Here is a 21,534-nt window from a genome sequence, read left to right as displayed (position 1 = left end):
TGAAAACGCTTTGAAATGTCTTTAAGAAAAATTGCTTTTCTGGAACGACATCCCATTTGACTACACATTTTTCCTTTATTTTGCTTCATAAATTCTAGCATTTTAGAGATTTGAAGTGTCTGATTCAGGCTCACAGTTGCAAGTCTGACTATCATGGATTCTGACTTTAGAACTACTGATATTAGATTATTGTTCTGAAAGAGGAGGATTTAGACTAATTTAATCTTTATTATATCTCTCAGGTAAAAAAAAAAGAAGCGCATTTATTGGTGCATTTCTGCAAAAATGCCTATTGACTACTCCTCTAAAATTAATCTTTTTGTTGTTGTCACTTTTGGAAACAGAATTGACAGATTCTATCAAAACAGATTCATAAAAAAGACGAAACCCCTTTTTTTTTTTACATGTCATTGTGGGGAATCCGTGTTTTCTTCCGAGTCACTGAGGATAAAAAGCTGAGAGCTTGTGTGAACAAATGTGCTGCAGTTTTCCGATAATAACTCTAATTTGGAAATCTCTGCTGTCGTCATACAAGAAAAGAAAGTGGAGGAGTAATCAGTTTTTAGGACTGTGTTGGTGATTGTATTCCTGTCAGTCTGGCGCCTGCCGCCTTTGTCCTGCAATTTAACTTCAAGGACATCACAAAAGAAACGGCAGGGAGGAGGCGTGATGCATCACTACAATGAATATCACACCTTTCCCACGTGGAGAGGGAAGTTGCTTCAATTTTGATGCAAGTGAGGAAATAATATGGTGTCTTAGAGGTTTTATTGAATGAGCCCCATATTTAAATTTATGCAGATGACGTGTTGTCACGTTATATGTTTTCACAGCAGGCTGGTTTGTTTGTTTGCCATTTTTCTTGGACTGAACAGTATATCTTGAAGTTGGAGCAAAAAAACTTATTTGGCAACAGTCATGTGTTTGATGTTTTGTTATTACACAGATTCCTGCACCTCTTCACACATTTTGGAAAAATAAAACTGTTTTGGATTTGCTAGAGATTGTTTTTGATTAGTGTGAACACATACATAACAAATAGTAATTACGCTTTGGTGGGACAACAATTTCCTTAAAAATGTAACACCTATATCAAGTTTTTGAGGGAAAATAAATACAAAATTCACACTAATGACGTTTTGAGCTGGAAAATTCAGCAAATCCCAATTCTACCCCTACACTCTATCGGGAGGGACAAAATGATCCATTTTTTATTTATTCAAAGTACATATAGGTTTACAGGGTTATGGGAGGTCTGGAAAGCACTTAAGAAATGCAATAAGGGTTTATTTTACCAATCGTTATTTTGCATCATTTCTAATGTATGGTACAATTGTTTTTAAAAAAACATTTTCAATTTTTATTATTGTTTCAGCTATTTTCTATCCCTATCTGAAATGTTTGGACATGTTTACTCTGAACAGAAAATGTATTTACAAAGGTTTGATAATAAAGAATTTGTTGTGAAAAATTAAGAAAAGTCTATTTTAAATTTAACTTCTAACGTACACTAATTCAGTCATCTCATTCGCAGAGATGCTCTGAATGGCTCCTGTATTTCTCAGTCCTCTCATGCCTTAGAAATTAGGATAAGGGGGTGGTGGTATGGCAAAATGAGCAAGAGATTATTTTAACAGGCAGGAATCTTAGTGTTTTAATCTCCATAAATGTGAAAACTGTTATTTGATGTATTATCTAAAGTTTCATTTGATTATTTTTCTACAAAATTGTTTCTTTCCCCTCCGTTTTTCCCCCTAGACAGATTAGAAGGTCTGTATCAAGCCGGGCTTGTTTATTTTTAGTGCGTCTTGGAGCTAAACTTTGGCAGCTCTGACTGCGTGGTAACTCTCCTCCTTCCCGGTGATGCCTCTCTTAAAGCTCTCCGCCCCTCAGACTGTTGGCACTACAACGCGCGCGCCTCAGCGCACAGCGTGGACTTGGAGACGTCTTGAAGATTTACGCACGGCGCCGCTACAGACGCGAGCATTTCAGAGGAACCCTGACCAAACTCCATAAAACGTCACTCCTACAAGCAGTCCATGGGCCAGCTCCTGCCAAACGTTTACATTTTTTTTTATCGAGGATAACACTTTTCTTTTTCTTTCTTCTGTTTTTTTTTCTGTTTTTCTTTTTTTCCGGGGTGACTTCAAGAGCGATGGAAACAGTCCTAACAGGAGTCAAACTCTGAAGAGCAGCCGCGATTTCCCCCTTTTTTTTCTTCCAAATAATAGAGATCATTAAAAGAGAGGATGATCCCGCCGGCAAACACGATTCAGGACGACAGCGGGGGCAACGAGGAGGACCGGGACCAGGATGAGACGCCAAAATCCCCAACGACGAGCAACAGCCAGAAGGAAACCAAGGTACGACATGATCTCTGTTTCTCTGATAAACTAAAGAAAAAGTTCAGCTCTCATTTAACTGAATAGGATATCAACTTAATCAACGTGACATTGATTGAAAAATTGTCTCAGCTGTTTAAAAGAAGTCAAACTCATAGTTATGACAAAGTTGTTGTTTTTTTTAGAAAATGATTAAAACGATATCAAAACTAATATTTTTTATTGTTATTTGATAAATTATCTTAAGAAGTACTGCTTTAAAGGGCTAAAAAGGCTCACAATTTGATTGCTACATAATGATACATGCATTACCTACTAAAACTTGAAGGTTAGATACATTGGCTAAAGGAAGAGTATTACTTTCCAAAATAAAGGGGTTACTTATTTTTAACAGTTCTAAAAAACGCTGTTTAATCGGAATTGTTGCAAAAAAGAACAGTTTCCTAAATTATGTTTTATTTGCTTTGCAATGATGCTGTCAAAGCCTCAAATTCTGTTAAAGTTTTTCTCTTATTTGTAAATTTTAGAGAAAGCCACAAAAACCCATGAACACTGGAATTCAGGCACCTTTTCGTAGCCTAAATTCACAAATATGGTCCCCTCTTGATGCAGGCTATGCAATATAGATCTCCAGCAGCCGGAGGCAGTTCAGCATGTGGGTCACATGTTGCTCAGACTCTAATTAGCAGCACATTATTGGAGGAGTCATCAGGGTAAAGGCCCGTACACACCGGGACGAATATTCGCCAGGCGTTATTCGCCAGCGTTTTTCGCCACGTTTTTTGTGTTCACACCCAGGCGATTTTCGCTGACGATGAGTGGAGCGAACATGCAATTTCATTCCCTGACATTAGATGGCGCTTAATGTAAAACAGAAATACTCCTGTACACAAGGTGGCGCTGCGCAACTTTACGCTTCTTAAAGTCGCTTTTCACTCAGAAGAAGAGAGCAAGTATTTACACGCTTGTCAGAATCAAACAACGAAAACATGAATATTTCAAGCACCAGTAGGTCCAACTGGTGCTTGGTTCGGGGATATTTTAGAATGTCCGTCATTATTGCTTCGCGGCTGTGTAGACGCTACTTGGCGTCTATCTTCTTCGCTGGTATGTGTGCTCAGCAAGGCAGTTTTGTGTTTGAGCGCCCCCAAGTTGTGTTTTACTGTAACTTCAGAAGCTCCAGACACGTGAGCAAAAGCGCCATTCTCATTGGTCGAGTAGATTTCGACGCGACGCGTCAAAAAAAAAAAACGAACCCGAGGCGTTTTTTTTTTTTTGACGCTTTAACGCGTCGCGTTTTTTCGCGTCGGTGTGCACACTCTCGTTGGTGCCCTTTGTTTAGTCACGAGGCGTTAAACGTCGGCGAAAATCGCCGGCGAAATTCGTCCCGGTGTGAACAGGCCTTAAGGGATGGCAGCAGAAGCTCTCTTGTCACCTCCACTCCCACACACAAGAGGTTTCTGTTCTCCTTCCAGTGGAATGACAGTCTTGTGGAGCACTTGCTGCTCAGCCCTCTGAATTGCGATGAGAGAATGACTCTCCAGGATTTTTAAACCCTCACAAACACTGAATGTGTCATGTCATGAGATTTCACGAATGATAAAGTGACCTGTAGTAGTAAAGCTCTTTGTATTTTCATTCCTCCTTTAAGAATACTGTGCGGCCCGAACATCAAAAACGCAAGGTGAGCCCCCACGCTGAAGTAAACATTAATTTGTCCATCATCCAGAGCAGACCTGCATGTGCTTCCAGATGAAGAAATATTTCTCTTAGGTCAAACGTTTATGAATATTTGATGTAAATTGAGCTCCATCATCTTCATTCAGAGGGAAATTCCTGTTTCGAGCTGCATGAATAATTAAGAACAAACATTTATGTAAATGACTGGATAATTTCATTAACAGCTGTGCCAGATTTGATCACTCGATCTGCATTAACCCTTCATGATTACCATAAACTCATAGATGAACTAACAAAAAAGCATGGTTCTTGTAAGCTTTTTTAGATTTAAATAAAAGAAATGTGTTTGGTTGAAATTGTTTAAAATGTTCAAGGTAAAAAGGTTTCCTGTTGAAAGATACATCGAATGCTCCAAAAAACGCTGAATGTCGGCACAGTCAAGTTCTCATGGGAGTTTATTTGGGACTGAACTCCTGAACTCACCATGACACCTGCAGGACGCTGCTGTTCATTTCCGTGGATACAAACATGAGCTCGGATCTGCCGGGAAACAATAATCTTGGTTTGGTTGCAAGGGAATCCTGGTGCCTCTTGGTGGCAGTGTGAAAGCAATCAAAATCTTTGGTCAATCAAAGATCAGAGAAAGTAAGTAATGCAAGAAATTTGGTTTAAAAGTATTAAAAGCCTCCAACCCAGACAATATGGTGAATCAGAAGAATCCCATTTAGGCTGTGAATCGTCCCTTCTGTCACTCACCTTTTCTAGGCTGCGGACCAGTTTAACATCAAGCAATATTTTCATAAACTAGCCTGTACTTGCCCAATTGTCTTTCCTTTTTTTTTTATTTTAGCTTCCTGTTTCCCGAAAAAACTTTTTCTTCACAGTAAAATAGTTAAATATTCAAGTCTAGTGTTAAAAGCGGTTTAAAAATGTCTAGATATTTTGTAGAAAATAAAAATTCAATGAAACAAAGTTGTTGATTTGCAACAGTTACTTTTGATTTGTGGAGCTTCATTAATCAAATTTTTTTAAATGAACGCCTTTTTTGCAATTTTACACCTCGGTTTAAGTTTTTTTTAGATTATCAAAGCGGAAAAAATAATAATCAAAGTTTGTATTTTTTAAAAATCCTTTTCATAATCTTTTTATCCCTTTTTATCTATGTATTAAACTCAGCTTTTTCTGTGCTTGCATTTCTTAATTTAATTTTACTTTTAAGACAATTCTTAACTTTCACAAGAAGAGGATTGGTGTGAAATGTCCAAGTGGTGCAAAACTCGCCAACCTTGCTCCAGACTTTTTCTTTATTTCGATAAATGAAAGACTTGGTGTCATAAAAACTTGTTTGGGAAAAAAACTGCAATTATTAATTTCTCCTCCATGATCAATTTACAAACAGGTAACACTTCTGTGAATTAAAAGAGGACGTCAACCATACGTCACTACCAAATCCAAGTCCCTGATTAGTCAAAGTTCAACCTGCTTCAACTTTCAATGGCCGTGTGTTTTGTATGTAAAACCCAAAAAAGGTCTTACATTTTTTGAACACACATAAAACACATTTAGGTGTGTTTATACAGGCCTTTGATTGAAAGTTGGTCGCTTGAATGCATGTTGCCAAGAGCGGTGTGAATGTAGCTTAGGATCCAATTAAATGTGAAAAATATTTTTCCTTTAGCGATGAAGTGGAAGCTGATAACCAGACGCCAACTTCAGCTTTGCTCACCTTTTTCAAAACCGTCACTAAAAAAGTTTTTTTTTTAACATTTTGGCAACATCCCCGTAATATAGGGCGGGTCGTCGTTGGTTTTAAGTGGTCACTTTAAGAAAGTAGCAAATGTATTTTAGACACATGACCGGTGCACGTCTATCACGTTGGAGACTGTTGCTCTTACATTTCTTGAAATTACAGTCTATTTTTTGAATTAGCTTTTGTTTTCAGAAGTTTTACCAGTTGCATGACAATATATTTATATATGTTTTTATCTGCACCCTTTACGTCCAATATCAACACCCACACTTATCATTTTAAACCAACGTTTTCTTGTTTTCCCATAAGGTGAAAAGCTGTACACCATTAGCCTGCGGGAACTTACGTTTACATTATGCCTTTAATGTTGACTCCATTGTTCTTTGATTACTCGTGTGTGCGTGTTTCCATGTGTGTGGGTGATAGCAACAGAGAGAGGGTTCGGATTGATTATTTCCACAGCGAGGAGTGGAATTGATTCAACATGACACAGTTGCAGTGACTCCAAACAATTTGCTGTCAGATGCTCCAAAAATGACAAGCGCGAACATCACGTCTGCACATTGTTGATTCATCTAAAAATAGTTTAGTTTGAGCCTGTAATTTGGTGTCAAGTGTTCCTCTGCACAGGTGCTTTGTTATAAACACAGACAAGGGGCAAACTTGAGCCGTGTGACACAATTTAGTGGATAATTACAACTCATTCTCTGCTTATCAAACACAATCTACTTCAGCTATAAAATGACATCGTGGTATTTCTTCCTAAGTCCATTGTTTCAGCTCGTAAGTTATTTGTAAATGTAGAACATTGTGTGCAGTGTTACTGTAGACGAAAGGCATGCTGGGATGAGTTGTGGCCACGTGGGGCAAAATTAGTTTGAATGTGGGACCAGGAGCACTGCAGGTTAGGTTACCAGACAAACTTTTTAAACTCTCCTTTTTGAGAACTACCCTGCTGTTTACCTCAACTTTAGGGGTTGGTTCCAACTCCCCTAATAGGTGGAAATCTGCGACATATTGGGCAAATCTGTACGGGGCACTCAGGTGGCCTGCACAAAATATCGAAGTCTGCTTTAGTGAGCACATAGTGCAAAAACATCTATGCACATTTTATTCTATTTTTTTACATGCATTCAGGATATAGCAAAAACGTTAACATGCAAGGAAGGGTGAAGTTGGGGAGCTGCTGGCTCGTCGTTGGGATTTGTTTAACTCTGCAGACTGCACAAAGGGCCTGTTAGTGCTGTTCGTGCAAGTGTTCACTCCACGGGCACTTACACATCACCTGCACACCCCAACCGTGCAGCATCTTACAAAATCTTACATGGTAAATTCAGCACCACTGTAAGCATATTAAGATTTTAAGTTAAAAATTTTTTTAGAGAAATGTTTGCCTCTCACATGTCTGTGAATCTCAATAAAGCTGGGAATTTTTTGAAGCCTCATGCTCATTGTTTTTTTACCCTCTGTGTCATTCACAATCAAAAAGAATCTTTCTTTTAATTAAATTAACAATAAGTTGAAATTTGCCAGGGGTATGGACAATTTTTAAATCTATTATCACGCGGCTGTCATGCTATATCAGTGATGCGCTTGTTGAGCGGCGCATTTTCATGTGGTGAAAAACTGCTGAAAGTCCTGTATCTGACTGTAAGCTCTATAGAATTGAGTGTTTTATATCAGCTTTGCACATTAGCACAGCACTTGTTTTACTTGTGTGTCTTACACTTGCCAACGCTTTAGCCCTTTTTTAGTTATTGCAAGACACGTGTGCTAAAACCTCAAGTTGGCCAATTACATTACATTTTTTTAACATTACAAATGCCAATCAAAAACACAATGAGATAAAAACAAATCGCAATGGGTTGGGCTCTTTTTGGGGGGGGGGGGATCCAGTTTTTTCCGTTTCATTGACAGATTTTTGATGCATTGAATTGACAAAGAAGTTTGAGGTCGTCTAAGGTTTGTTCTGTCTTACTTCAGATGATACGATCCTCTTTTACTTGAGTAATTTCCAGTGAACATCAAAGTGGCCGGTGTAAAATAAATCTAAAAGTGTAAAGAGCTTTGTTTTTTTTAGCAGGAAAACAGGGAAAAGCCCTCCCAGAGTCAGAGATGAGTCACTTTCTGAAAAGTTTGCTTAAAAGTATGAAATACATGGATCTATGCAGCTCTTGCACGTATGCATGCTCTGTAGTGTTCTGTTGTGGAATCAAAGGTTTTAATTAATTAATTTGCTGGTCAGCTGATCCACTTTCCCACCTTCTGATGTGGTCGCAAGCTGTGGACAGTAAATGAAGGAAAATAATAATAATAAAGGAAAAAGATCAACCATACAGGTGGCTGAAATGACCTCCTCAGAGAAGAACCAACTCTGGTATCACTCCAGAGAAGTTAGAGAAGAAGCTTAAGGGAAGGGAGGCCTGGGCTTTTGGATTTCTATTTTAGCCCCTATGTAGCTAATAGCACCATATGTTAGATGAATAAATGTGAAAGTTAACAGCCTGAATATATAGGTTAACCCTCCAACTGATTAGCCACATGCCAACATTTCAGGTCCAAAAGTGTTTTCTCTTCAGTTGTTGTGGCTCCATTTCCCTTTGGCATTTCTCTGCTTTCAGCTGCAAAGACTCAAACGCTCGCTGTCCTTCAAGACCAAGAGCATTCGCAGCAAAAGCGCCGATAATTTCTTCCGGAACAGCAGCGAGAACAAGACGGAGCTCCTTTCGGACGTGAGCAGCAGCACGGGCCATCTCTGCAACATCGGGATGGCTCCCCCGCACACCACCAACCTCCCCATTCCCCCGGTGCCCCCTGCAATCCCCTGTGCTCCTCCTCCGACGTCGCGCTCCCAGTCACGCAACCCACTGCAAGTAGACTCTGCGGGACACTGCTTCATGGAGCACATCTTCAAAAAGCCCACCTTCTGTGATGTCTGCAACCACATGATTGTAGGTGAGTCTCCCACACAGCCTTTTGCAAATGGGGTTATTTATTCTAACAGAGCAAAGGATTATTATACATCAAAGTTTGCTTTATGATATATCAAACCATTCATCCAACAGCGGAATCTTTTTGTGTATAAAATACGTTGACTGAACAAGATTAGTTTCGGAAATGCAAACAACTGGAACCTGCATTGTTTGATGTCCGACCTGACTATCTAGAACCTTTATATTCCCCCACTGTAAAGAGTCCCTATCAGCTGTCAGCTGACTGTGCCAGCTCCTCCGCCTCTCACCAGATGTTCTGGCTTCTCTGGCTGTAAATCTTCCTGTTACCTCTCAGTTCTGAGGGACACCAAGTGGCTTATGATAGCATGATCATAACAAAGACTGATGTACCATCTGTTCTGAGAGCAAGTTAAACAGGTAAAAGTAGCAGATCAGAGACCTCAGAGGGTAAAAAATTATCGCTTTGCTCTTAAATTTGCAACTCAATGAGTTCTATTCTGACAAATCATTACTAAAATACCCAAAGGGAAAGTTCACAATCATAGTTCTTTAAAAAAGGCATAACTGCACACCTGAAAGCATCTGTCAAGAGGCACAGGATAATGGTGAAGAGGTGCAATCAAGTTGAATTTTATCATCGTTTGATCTATTTTTGAAGTGTTGCCAGTGGTCCTTTAATTATGATTATGCAGTTTTTAACCAAAATCAAACAACCTGTGTCGTTAGGAAGCGGCAGAAATTTGCCTCTTGAGTTGTGGGCAGGACTGTTTGCGTGGAGCAAGCCCGCCCCCTCTTCCCTCCCTGTTGCTGAGAGCTTGTTGCAGGGAGATTGCATTGCATTTTTACAGCACCCCCAGCTGTCCCCCAGTCCTATTGGAATGAAGCCCATCTGCTACAATATTTAAACATGTAGTTGTAAAGTTTGGTAAGTTAATATGTTCTATAACAGTCCTGGTACATCGCCTGTCCGTCCTGGGAGAGGATCCCTCCTTCATGTAGACATCCCTGAGGTTTCTTCGTTTTTCTCCCTGGAATCTGGGTTTTATTCACCGAAAAGGAGGGTTTAAGGGCAGGTATTCCCAGTTTAACTTAGTCTGTTTAGTTTAGTTTAGCTATCAGCTATTGTATTTTATAACAGATTTTATGTTTTGTACAATTAGTGAAGCCCGTTGAGACAACTGTGTTGTAATATTGGGCTATATATAAAAAAAAACGAAATTGAATTGAATTGAAATAAGCTTCTTTTCAGACACAATTTTTTTCATCTTGTCCTGATTGTCAACTATTTGATAAAGAAATACTCAAAAACGTAATTTTAAGCTTTATTTATCTATATAATTTCATCTGAGTGCATCTTTAATTAAGTTCTTTAATGACACTGAGTAAGTAAACGGGCGGAGATGTCCCTGAGACCAGCGAGCACACAAAGAATATAATAAAGAACTAACAGCGACTTAGGAAAAATGACAGGTTTGCACTCATTTTGACTGTAAAGTTATTTTTGCAGACTGTGACAATCATAGGACCCATCAGAGCAATTTTGATTTGCTGGTGTAAACCAAACCAGATCATTTGGCATTTAGGAGCTCAATGAACTAAACTATGTCTGTTACATCTGATAAAGATCTTAAGGAGGGCTGACTTTAACTAGTCAAGAGGTGCATATTGCTAGTTGGTTAAAAACAGATTAATGAGGCTAGTTAGGAAGAACGAATGTGACGGTAAAGTGACAAGGAAAAGTTAGAGTTTTTCAAAATAAAAGTCTCTTGGCAAAATACTGATGAAATATGTTGACATTAGTTGTTTTCATTTAGGCAAAGACCTGCTGTTAACTATGTTTAAAAAGGTTAAGCATCTTACAAAAAGAAACAAAAGGGATAAAATTTAAACCTTTCAGAGAATTTATGAAGTCATATTTAAGTTATAATGTATTATGAAATTTTATATGAAACTATTAGAGTTTGAAAAGTTATATCAGTTCTACAGGAACAAGACTTACCGGTATTAAGTTATAAATTATGTTACAAACCTTCCCCTAAGATGCGAAAAACCAGGACAGTGAGGAGCCAAAGAGGAGCTCCAAGACATATACGTAGATAAATGTCATAAACATAGATAAATTAACACGATAGACACAGTATAAGATGCTAAAAATATTGGAAAAAAATTCAGGACAATTTGATTTAAAAGAGTACAGAGCTCAACTAATAGAGGAATCGGCAGCTTCAGTGAAGCCCAGGGGGCCTGGAGGATGGTTCTAAAGTTGCAGAAACTTTTGAACCCTTAAAAAAAAGAACTAGATGGTTGTCTGAAAATGATCACGAACACTGTGCCATGGAAATCTGAGCCTCTGATGTGACCAAGATTCTGGAGTTTGCAGTACCAAAACGTCTCTACAAAGAAGCTCAGACAAGTCTTACTTTGAAGGAGATCAGTATCATAAATAAAACAATGGGCTTTAGAAATTTTGATATTATATCAAATTTCTGCCAAGAATTCCTATAGTTATAAAGTTTCTCTAAAAGTCCTGATGAGGAGGAGATTTTTTCAGCAGATTAGAAGTGGCAGGAAAAGACACATCAAGATAACTGCCAGGACATTTTAGGGTCTCATTGTTTTCCTGAGGGTGAAGACAGTGGACAGAGGTCTCTAAAGTTGCAAAGGTGCTTTTAACCCTGGAGGGTTTTTTTTTCCTTATTTATTTATCAAGAAAACTTTTAAATAAACAGAAAAGCCAGAAGAAAAGTTTTCCTGGGTTGTTCAGGGTTAATGTGACGGCAAAACCTCTCGAAACCCTTTAGATGAGCATGAAAGGAGCACGGACAGCCTCTCTTTTTACAAACCTGCTCACAAACATGGGAAGAGAGAAGGGTTTGCACACATTTGACTTCATTCCACACGGTTAATTTTCCGCCTCGTAATATTCCTCGGCATCTATTCAGCGTGAAAACTGAGGAAAAATGGGATGCAATTCCTTTTAAACTACATCAATAAATCATGTTGTCATTTTATTTAATGCATCTAATTCCCTGGGGGTCCTCATTGCATTTTGTCATTTTACAGAACTATCAATGTTCAGTCGGAGATTATGGAAAGAATATAATTATTTGTCATTGCAGTTTAAAAATGATTGTCATTTATTTTCCTTTTTTTATCAAAGAAAACTTTCCACACAGAACGAGGGTAAGTCAGCGCTCTGACTGTGGAGGTTGTTTTATTGAGCTGAGATTATTTTTATAACTGAAATGAATGCTAAATGTTAGGTTTCCACTACTCTTTCATTTTTGGAACTTTTCTAGTGCAATATTTTTGCAGTTTTTCTTGCAGTTTTTTTTGTGTGTGTTATCTTAAGGGCTGACTCTGGTGAAAATTGTGTTTTTGGTGTTTTTAACATGTTCTTGGGGAATTTTCTTATTTTTGATTCGGCAGCAGATGAAAAAAAGGCTGTTTGGAAAAGATTGTATTTGTGCCCCAAACTCCCTGCTTCTCTTCATTCCAATGCTTCCACTTGCACACCAACAGTTTTCGTCATCCACGCTGGAATCTGGCTCAAAACTGTGCGGCTGGATAGCTTCAATATTGCCTGTTTTTTTGTTGCACTGGTATTGTTAGGTCGGGGTGTGAGGGGCTGTAGGCTTGTGGGTGAGAGTGTAAACAGAGAGCTCTCAGAAATGAGAAGGGAAAGGGGGGCCGGGTTGCTCTGCGCCAACAGTCCACAACTCAGAGGTAAATTTCTAATGAACTACTGCCGTTTTGCAGTAACTATATCCTAGAAAACAATTTTTTGGCTAAAAATATTAATTAATTAATTAATTAAATTTAGTTAAAAGACCACTGGGTCTGGATGACCAGAGTGGGTCTTTAAAAAAACAACTTTATAGTTAATCTATTCAATCCTTTAATAGTAGAATGTAATTTGCTACAAAAATTAACTTCTGTAGGATGCTATATTTAAAAAAAAGCATTTTTCATTATGTGTTGGCTTAATAATGACCTCGTGTTTTCCAATAAAATGGGTGTTTCTCCCCCATATCTTATGGTAGTAAGACAGTACTGTATATATATTCTTTACTTTGCCGTTTTTTTACATAAGTAAAATAAGATTCTGGGATGAAATTTTCATTTTATTGCAAATACTATAAAATGCAAAGCCTTTTTGCATTCCCACCTCTACATTTTCTGTGTAAAGAAACACAAAACCTATACATTAACATATACTTTACATTTTCTTTACACTGTTACTTAAGTTTTTGTGTCACCTTCCCATTTCTGATCGATTTCTAACATGTAGTGCTTAAAGCTAAATCACTTGTTTTTTGTAGAAAATGAACGCGTCAGCCTCATTAGTCAACTGCTCACACATTTGGGTTTTGTGCTAATTGAAGAATCCTCAGGCAGCAGCTTTTATTTTACGAATTCAACACTTTTTGAATATGATTCTTCTAATAGAGTTATTGAATTTTGAGATGCTGGAATGTCTTGCTGTTATTAAAAAGAATTAGTTCCTTTTTAAATCTAGGTATTCCTTGTTAGGTGACAAATCCAGGGGTTTGTTGAATCAGCGTCTGTGGAATACATTCCCCTTTTACACTTGATTATTCTTAATTATGTTATACAACTGTGAGTCATGTGTTCATAAAGTAGAACAGACTGCAGCAGAGATAACACTTTCTCAGTTAGAGTCTGTTTTGGTAAAATGGTTTATTCTAAAGTGATTTCTTTTTTCTTTTCTTAAAAAATCTCTCCCTTTTTATTGATTTATTGTCTGATTCTATTTTTAAGTGGAAAGTGCTTTGAGTTGCGCAAGAGAAGCGCTTTTTTATAAACTTAGTTTCATTGATTGATTGATTGATTGATTGATTGATGGCTGTGAGGAAGTAACGGTTATGAAAACGTGACTGACTGATCGGAAAGGCTTTTTCATGCCCTCTGCCTTTTTCTGGTTCATTCTGAGACATAACATACAAGATCACAGATTTAAATGCTGCTTTTTTTTTTTTTTCTTCAGGCACGACGGCCAAGCATGTGGTGTTCCTGGCGGGAAACACGGCGAAACATGGCCTTCGTTGCAAATCCTGCAAGATGAGCCTCCACCACAAATGTGAGAATGGCGTTGGACAGCAGCGCTGCATGGGGAAACTGGTAAGATGCATGAGGCAAGCAGCAGATTTTGGACTGAAAAGAGTTCAGGAAAATCAAAAGTCTAACCAAAATAGTTGCTTGAATGACCAAAACTGCCTGTTGGACCATTTTCTCGGCAGGATTGTGCTTGTTCAGTAGTCCCATTCGATGCGTCAGCCTACCGTTGCATCTCTTACCATCACCCACCCTCGTCATCACTGTTGTATCTTCACCCTGCTTAGAAAAGAGCAACACAGGGATGGCTGTTAAAAATGCTGAACTTCTCTTAAATCCTTTGAAAGTCCCTCCGTGAGGCTAAACCATTAAATTTGAGTCAATATGATTTCCCTTAAGCAACATAATGAAGGTCATGTGGCAGTTTTCTGTGGGCGGCATTTCAAGGTAATTATTAAAAAGTCTCTACAACTATAAAATAAAGAAATCTGGCTGCATAAACCCAATTTCTGTTCATTCTTGTTTTCCTGTCTGACCTCTTTTTTTTTTTTTTTATATAATAAAGTAAAGAAATTCTCTACTTTATTTGCCGCATGCAATTCTTAGAAAAACAAAGTCAAGTGACCTGATTTTTTTCATTATAAATATGAATATTTGTGCCAGCACAATTAAAGTCACAGTTTTGAAATCAAAATTTCCTAAATCCAGATCCCCTTTCTAAGTAGCAAAAATCTTTATCTCTGGTTTAAAAAAAATGTTTGTGTTTGCGACACAACTATTTTCAGATGGGTTGTCTCAGATGCAACTCGCTTTCCCCCTATCTTTGATTTTGTATCCTTGGATCTGATCTCAGCGTGATATATGCAACACCAAACCAGCCAATCACAGACCAGAGGGTTCATGCCGATTGGTCTAGATCAGGGGTTACCAACCCTGTTCTTTCTGGGCTACCGCCCTGCTTGTTTAGCAGCTAACCCTGCTTAAGTAGATGCTGATTAGCTGGATTGAATCCACCCAGTTTCTGATTGACCCAACACTTGATCCTATAAAGCGTTTTGTGTTAAATCTTTTCTTGAATCTTACTTTGTTTCCTTCTTTTTATTGGTTGGTTGTGGGGATAAACCTGCTTTATCTTCTGGTGTCATCTGCACCAAGTTTGAATGATTTGTTTGGGGAGGCAGGTCTGTGGGTGGTCTGGATGCTGGTACCAGGAAGATCTCACACAGACACGGGCTAAACCACCGTCAGGACGCGTTTCACTTTCATAGATGTCCAGACAACCAGCAGAAATCCCCAAAACATCACTGAAGACCAAATAATATATAGAATTTTTAGTTATTTTGTTTATTTCCTGGAGGATTTTTTTTCGGGGGGGGGAGGGGGGGGGATCAGTGATTAGGATTATTTAGATGCAATAATAAAAGGATAAAATGTAGTTTAAAAGTATAAAGATGATGCTCAAAGTATTGTATACAGATGTTTTCCCCTCCTCTCTTGTTCCTGTTTCCACAAAGTGCTTGTGGGATGAGGCTTGAAGACACAACCAGCTCTCAGGAGTGGAAAATGAGGTCTAGAGGTCAAGCATAGAAATTTACCCAGAGGAGTACAGCTCTAAATTCAACTAACTCTAAACTTGGATGCTTCTGCAGCCATGCTTGTTTGTCTTGGCATAAGGACTTCTTAGAAAGAAATAAAGTGACCTCATGTTCTGAGTCTTTACTAAACACAATTCATTCTCATTTTCTTCTAATATTTCATAATACAAGGACTAGTGTGTGTCTTTATTTGCAAAATCTTGTGGATTTATTTGGTTACGTAACGGCACACATTAACACAGCTTGTTTAAATCTGCATGAGAGAGAGAGAGAGTCTCCGATTTGTTTTTGGAAAATTACTGAAAGAGAAATAAACAGTTTCTACACGACTGATGTAACTGGGAGGTGTGCCAGTTTGGATGAAATTGTATAATAATCAATATGTGTCAGTAAATGTGTGAGTCACAGCGTGAAGCTCAGCTCTTACCCGGACAGCGGGGCACATGTTGTCGTCAGTATCTGCTACTGTGGCACCATTTATAAAGTCGTTAAATTGATTTAGATTTAGAGCTGTAACTTCAGGGGATGTGATATTTGTTGCAAAAGTGAAGCAATGCCTGCCTTGGTTCTTTTTGTTTACATTTCCTTTAGTTTCTATATGAAATTAAACCCTTGTTTATTTGTTAATTGACTTTTAAAGTACTTTATTATTCATTTTGTCTGAGTTGGGCTCAATTGTACTAATTCCAAGATGACTTCATTCTTTTGGATGAAGGCTTTTGTTGAAAAGCTCTTTTAGGTCATTTCCCTTATGTTGGGTTTTATAAATTACGACAGAGTTGTAGAGCCAGTTTACAAAAATCTTTTCTTTTCTTTAAATTACTACTTTAAAATCCATAATTTACGAGAAAAAAGACGCACATTTATGACTTTAAAAGTCATAGGCTAAATCATTTCTTTTTCTTGTAAATGTGCGTGTTTTAAAGTTCATTGGCATTTGTTCATCTGCTCCTGATTCACGATTTAAATTTTCTTATTACTCGTTTGAATAAGAAATACTCAGAATTGCAATTTTAAACTTGACTCGACTAACATTCATTAAATTTTTGTTGTGAACAAATACTCGTGTACCTCATTATCCTATTTTGATTCATATTTGACCTATAAATTGTACACAAACTGAATTATTTTAGTAATACTTAACTGTGTGACTTGTTTTTCCCAGGACAGCTCTGAAAAGGTCTTAGTGTATAAAAGATGTAAAAAATAAAAATTGGCTGAGATATCAATGAATCGTGTGATCACACCTTTTGTCATTGATTTGAACCAACTAAATAAAACATCAATTAATTATTTTTTTATTTTTAAAGAAGGATCAACTAACCTTTTATTTTAAAAACCAAATAAATGAATTGAGTCGTTTTTTTTCTTTGTAGAAAATCGATCAGATTGTTTTTTTTTTTGTTTTTTTATTAGAAATCTCTTCTTGTGGGGCCGAGCCGGTTTAGCTCGTGCTGGTTTGCGGCGCCTGCCGTCCGTGAAACCAGGGTTCGACTCCGGGCTGCTCCCTGTTCCCTTCTCTACCTCTGCCGGTTCCAAGCCCGGTTTGAGAAGGTTGCGTCAGGAAGGGCATCCGGCGTAAAACATTGCCAAAATCTACCATGCGACTCGTTCGCTGTGGCGACCCCTGATGGGAGAAGCCGAAAGTGGAAGATTAGAAATCTCTTCTTGTGTAAAAACCTTGTAGCTGCCACACCAGTCTTGGATTGCATAGATGTACCTGTCTGAGCGGAGAGTGAGCGTGTCATTCAGCAGTTATCTCTGACGTGTATCGGTCCACAGCTTATCGCGTTTGAAGCCTGTTCAGAAATGTTCGACTGGGCACATTTTCATTGTCAGCGCTGCCTGGGGTGTTGTGAATTGATTTGTTCTTTGCTGTCTGTTGCTTCTCTTTTTTTTTAACCTCCTGATTCTTTTTTTTCTTCATTTTTTCTAGCCAAAAGGCTTTCGGCGCTACTACAGCTCCCCACTACTGATCCAGGAACAGTATGGCTGCATAAAAGAAGTTCTGCCCATCGGTGAGCATCATAAATCTCGCTTCTGAGTGGGATGCAAAGCATAAAAATGTGTTATTAATTTTTCTCCCACAGGAACTTTTTTGCTAGAGCTATTTTATGAACCATACCAACATAGTTTCATTGGGGTTTTTTTTTCTATACGAATAAGCTAAATTTAAGGCTTTGCATTTGCTTTCCTCCATGTTTAATTATGTTTGTTGTTCTTGTCCAAAGCCTGTGGCAACAAAGTGGATCCAGTATATGAAGCATTGAGGTTCGGAACATCGCTGGCACAGAAGGCCAAGAGGGCCAGCGGCTCAGATTCTCCAAACAGAAACTCAGTAAGAACTTAAGATCTTTCATTGCCGAACATAGTTCACAGAAAGCTTTGCACTAAACGAGGGTGGCCCACCTTTCTTCAATCCTTATCTCTCCCTCTAATGACTGGTTTATCCTTCATAGGGATCTGCTTCAATCGTAATGTGTCCCTACCACAATCGTCCAGTTTAGTTCATACTGAGGTCGGCCTGTTTCTCTTGCGTCTATCCATAATAACAGTGACATACTTCTGAGCCAGAAGACACAATTGTCTCCAGTGTTTCAGTGGTTTGGTATATAAGGTGCTGTAGTGGAATCTTTGAGAGTCTGTTTTTTTATATTTATATTTTTATATATAAAGTTTTTCTAAAGATACTAACATATTCTTGTTCATCTTTCGGCATATTTCTTCAGCTTTCACTGATTCGCACAGGTGGTTTGGCGTAGATGTTTAACGGTGGATGTCCTTCCTGACGCAACCCTGTATTTTATCCGGTCTGGGATAAAATGCATAAATTGTGGCTCTATATAAATACGTTTGTGGTTAGTTAAGGGAGCAGACAAGACAGGGTAGGTGGTAAGCCAGGGTATTTTTTTTTTAGTTTTTTATTTTTATTTTAAAAGCCTCAACATACCAAAAAGGTATACTGTTTTTTTAAATAGTTACATTTAAAAGGATTTGCCACCTAATCCATATCTTCATCAAATATGGGTGAAGGTATATTTTCATTAGTAAGTTTATACACAGTGAAAATGTTGTGTTTTTTATGTTTTTTAAGTTTTCAAGATAAAATAATGTCAAACGCCTCTTCTGTGTAGACTACAGTAATATCAGCCTTGTCTTTCAAATCCTGGTAATTGGAAATTTTCTGGATCAAATTCGCGGCTTCCACCACATATTCTAATTGTTCAAAATAGGTATAGGTTAAATGGGGCAATTTACACGCAATTGTACTACAACTGTAAAATTTCAATTGCGGATGATGTCATCAGCTTGCCTCACATTTCTCAGCGATTGGGGCGATTCCCTTCCAGTGGCCTTGTGATCCGAGCGGTTACAAATCATTATGAAGTATAAACCGAGGCCTACGTTTTTTTTAACCTCAGAGGAAAGCGCAGTACATAGAGTTGGTAAAGCAACTGTCCTGCCCGTTGGTGGGTTCAGGGTTTAAATCCTAGGTTCAACAGTTATTGCGCCCTTTGACAAAAAAAAATTGGAAATCGGTTTGCTTTAAATTTTATTTTTGCTAAACTGAATGTACATTTTTGTTTTTCTTATTTTACTAAATGCATCTTATATCACTTAACAGTACTGACTTGTTTATCACGTGCTTACGTTTTAGAATTAACCCACTATAGGTGAAATCTGCTAAATTGAATTATAGATGTTTTAAGGCTATAAAATCCCTCACTACACACCTCAAACACTCTTTTTTAGAGACAAATGAAAATGTTAACACTTTTCTATATTGTTTAAAAACTCTCAGAGTTCAAAACTTTATAGAAAATAAGTCCAGTATTATAGAATGAAAACAAAGATCTGATCGTGATTGAAGATTTATGTAAATGAGGCAAACTGAACTCATTCTGTTCAAGAGACTCGGCACTGAAGAGATTGATTGACAAGTTCTAGGAAAAAAAAAGAAAAACAGTGATAATGCGAAAGGTGAACTGCAACATAGCAAAGGAACACTGTACTCTAAACAAAAATCAATCAGAGTAGATATGTTTTGCTTAAATATCCATATTTCCTTCATTTACTTTTTGTTAATATATAGTTATTTCATCTGATTTATTAGAAATGACGAAAGTTTATATATGTTAAAACAAGTACATCTTTTCACATGTAAGTTACGTGAACTGTTTAACTTTACAGGGACAAATCAAAACGCAAATAAGTTGAGGGTTCAGATTTACGATGTGCAATGAATGCAACATGTTGCTCCAGATATAAAAAAGATGGAATATGCTAGAGATTTTGATTAGACTCATTATGCCATCTGTTTCTGCTTTTACATTAAATATTCTCATTAGGACCAATAATTTAAATAAATATTTGAACCTTTAAATTCACTTTTGTTGTATTTGCTTTATTTACAATTTTAATCTTTCTAGTGTCAGCTTCCTCCATTGAGTTTTTTTTTATTCATAACCAGACACCGTGTAACTGATGGTCTATATAGATACTGCCCCTGCAGGGCTGTAAACACTACCAATAAAGGCAGCGAGCTGCTGGCACTCGTGATTTTAGGAGGCTGTTGCATCTCTAAGAACGGATCAGACTGATTCCAGCCAACTTGTTTTTCACGGCTTCTCATCTAATTTGAGGAGAACAGCGTGCGGATGTGTGCATTTGAAAGCGGATGGGTTTGGGCCATTCTTTGCTGTCCAGGGCAGCTGCCAGAGGCAGGAGTGTGTGTGTCAGTGCGATGATCAAAGCACTGGAATCTTTTGTTCGTTTCTAAACCTCCTGTCCCTGTAGACTGTCTATCCCTGGCTAAAGCCTTTTTTTCCCCCTTTTTTTTCTTGAATACTTCAGTCAGCATTTGTCTAATCACCATTACCCTAAATTCTGCAGATCAGTGAGTTGGATAAGGTTTCTGAGGAAGTTCTGGCCCACAGCAGTAGACAGGAGCTGTCGAGAAAGCACAGCGATGACGGTGAGTTTTTGCAGTTTTGCAGTTCGTTGTGTGTTTGGATTAAAGCCCCACAGTGACAGAGCCAAAACACATTCACTCTTCTCAAAGCGTGCACAAGAATTCTGCAACACTGATTTCTGTCACCATAAAATATGACAGAAGACTCTTCATCTTCCCAGTGACCTGGACCTGTTTCTAACTTTTATGAAGCTTGGAATCTTCACAGTGGTTTGGTAGTAAGAAAAAAAAAGAACTTTAATTTAAATTAACTCAAAAATATTTAGATAAACCAGCAAAAACTGTGCTGGCCCAAAAAATACACATATTTTTTTTAAATATAAGAGTGCCTTTTACAATTATAAAGGGTTTTTTGAACATTTTTTTAATATTTTTTTTTAATTTTAAGCCAAGAAAAGGGTGAAATTAAATGTCATTTTTCAACCAAATTGGTACATTAAATACCTATAATGTCTTTAAGTGCAAATTTAAATTCTTTAGTTGAATTATTGTGTTTGTTTTTAGTTTTTACAGTTTTTGAAAATGGGACAGAGCGTTACCACCTGACTGACAGAAAATATGAGGATGGTTATCCGGTAAGAGAAATACCTTTTTTTTCTGTGTGTGTAAATTTTCATAAAACTTTTATAGAAAGCTAATTGTTCTGATTACTAATTTTGTTATGTTATTTCTGAACATATTGTTTTGACTTTTTAAAATATTTTGTCTGCAGTGATGCTATTATTTAATTCAAATAAGTTAATAGCATTTATTATAAAGTCAGTTTACTAGGAAAGCTTTTTAATTTGACTGATGCATTTTTTAATAAAAATTATGCTGCGTCTTCGAGCCTCAATCCTCAAATAAGGGCAAAATAAAGACATCTTGCTTCTCCTCCTCTTAAAAATGTGGCCAGAAAGAATCACCCAGTGCTTTCCAATGCAGGTCAAACTGCTGAAAATACAGGATTAAATGGAAAGTAAGACATATTAAAGTTAAAAACCTAAAATTACAAAATGTAGCTAAAAGTCTGCTGAAATAATAGAGCGATCCCAATGTAAAACCGGATCTGAGGATTTAAGAACACAAAAGGTTTATGGAATCTAAGAATTTTAGAGATATAATGTCTGGCCTGACTAAGGCTCTTAAAGTGAAAGCTGTAATTTTAAAATGAACTGGGAGACAG

At 37.6% G+C, this 21,534-nt stretch overlaps 1 protein-coding gene across 2 annotated transcripts in view; it reads left to right on the top strand.

Annotated features, from left to right (window-relative positions):
- The first annotated feature begins 1,900 nt into the window (after positions 1-1,900).
- Positions 1,901-21,534, top strand: part of stac (SH3 and cysteine rich domain) — a 30,267-nt gene continuing 10,633 nt past the window's right edge. Inside the window, exons 1-8 of one of the 2 annotated variants that reach the window (XM_004082520.5) lie at positions 1,902-2,363; positions 3,994-4,026; positions 8,394-8,727; positions 13,735-13,868; positions 17,334-17,415; positions 17,629-17,735; positions 20,291-20,372; positions 20,874-20,944. In XM_004082520.5, the coding sequence (XP_004082568.2) occupies positions 2,250-2,363; positions 3,994-4,026; positions 8,394-8,727; positions 13,735-13,868; positions 17,334-17,415; positions 17,629-17,735; positions 20,291-20,372; positions 20,874-20,944 (957 nt within the window). In that variant the 5' untranslated portion in view covers positions 1,902-2,249. Of the gene's footprint in view, positions 2,364-3,993; positions 4,027-8,393; positions 8,728-13,734; positions 13,869-17,333; positions 17,416-17,628; positions 17,736-20,290; positions 20,373-20,873; positions 20,945-21,534 lie in introns of both variants that reach the window. The other variant, XM_020713731.3, reaches the window with a different exon arrangement.

Source organism: Oryzias latipes, chromosome 22 (assembly GCF_053564925.1).
Source record: "Oryzias latipes strain Hd-rR chromosome 22, Olatipes_Hd-rR_3.1".
Lineage (NCBI taxonomy): Eukaryota > Metazoa > Chordata > Actinopteri > Beloniformes > Adrianichthyidae > Oryzias > Oryzias latipes.
This window is presented reverse-complemented; position numbering and strand designations above follow the sequence as displayed.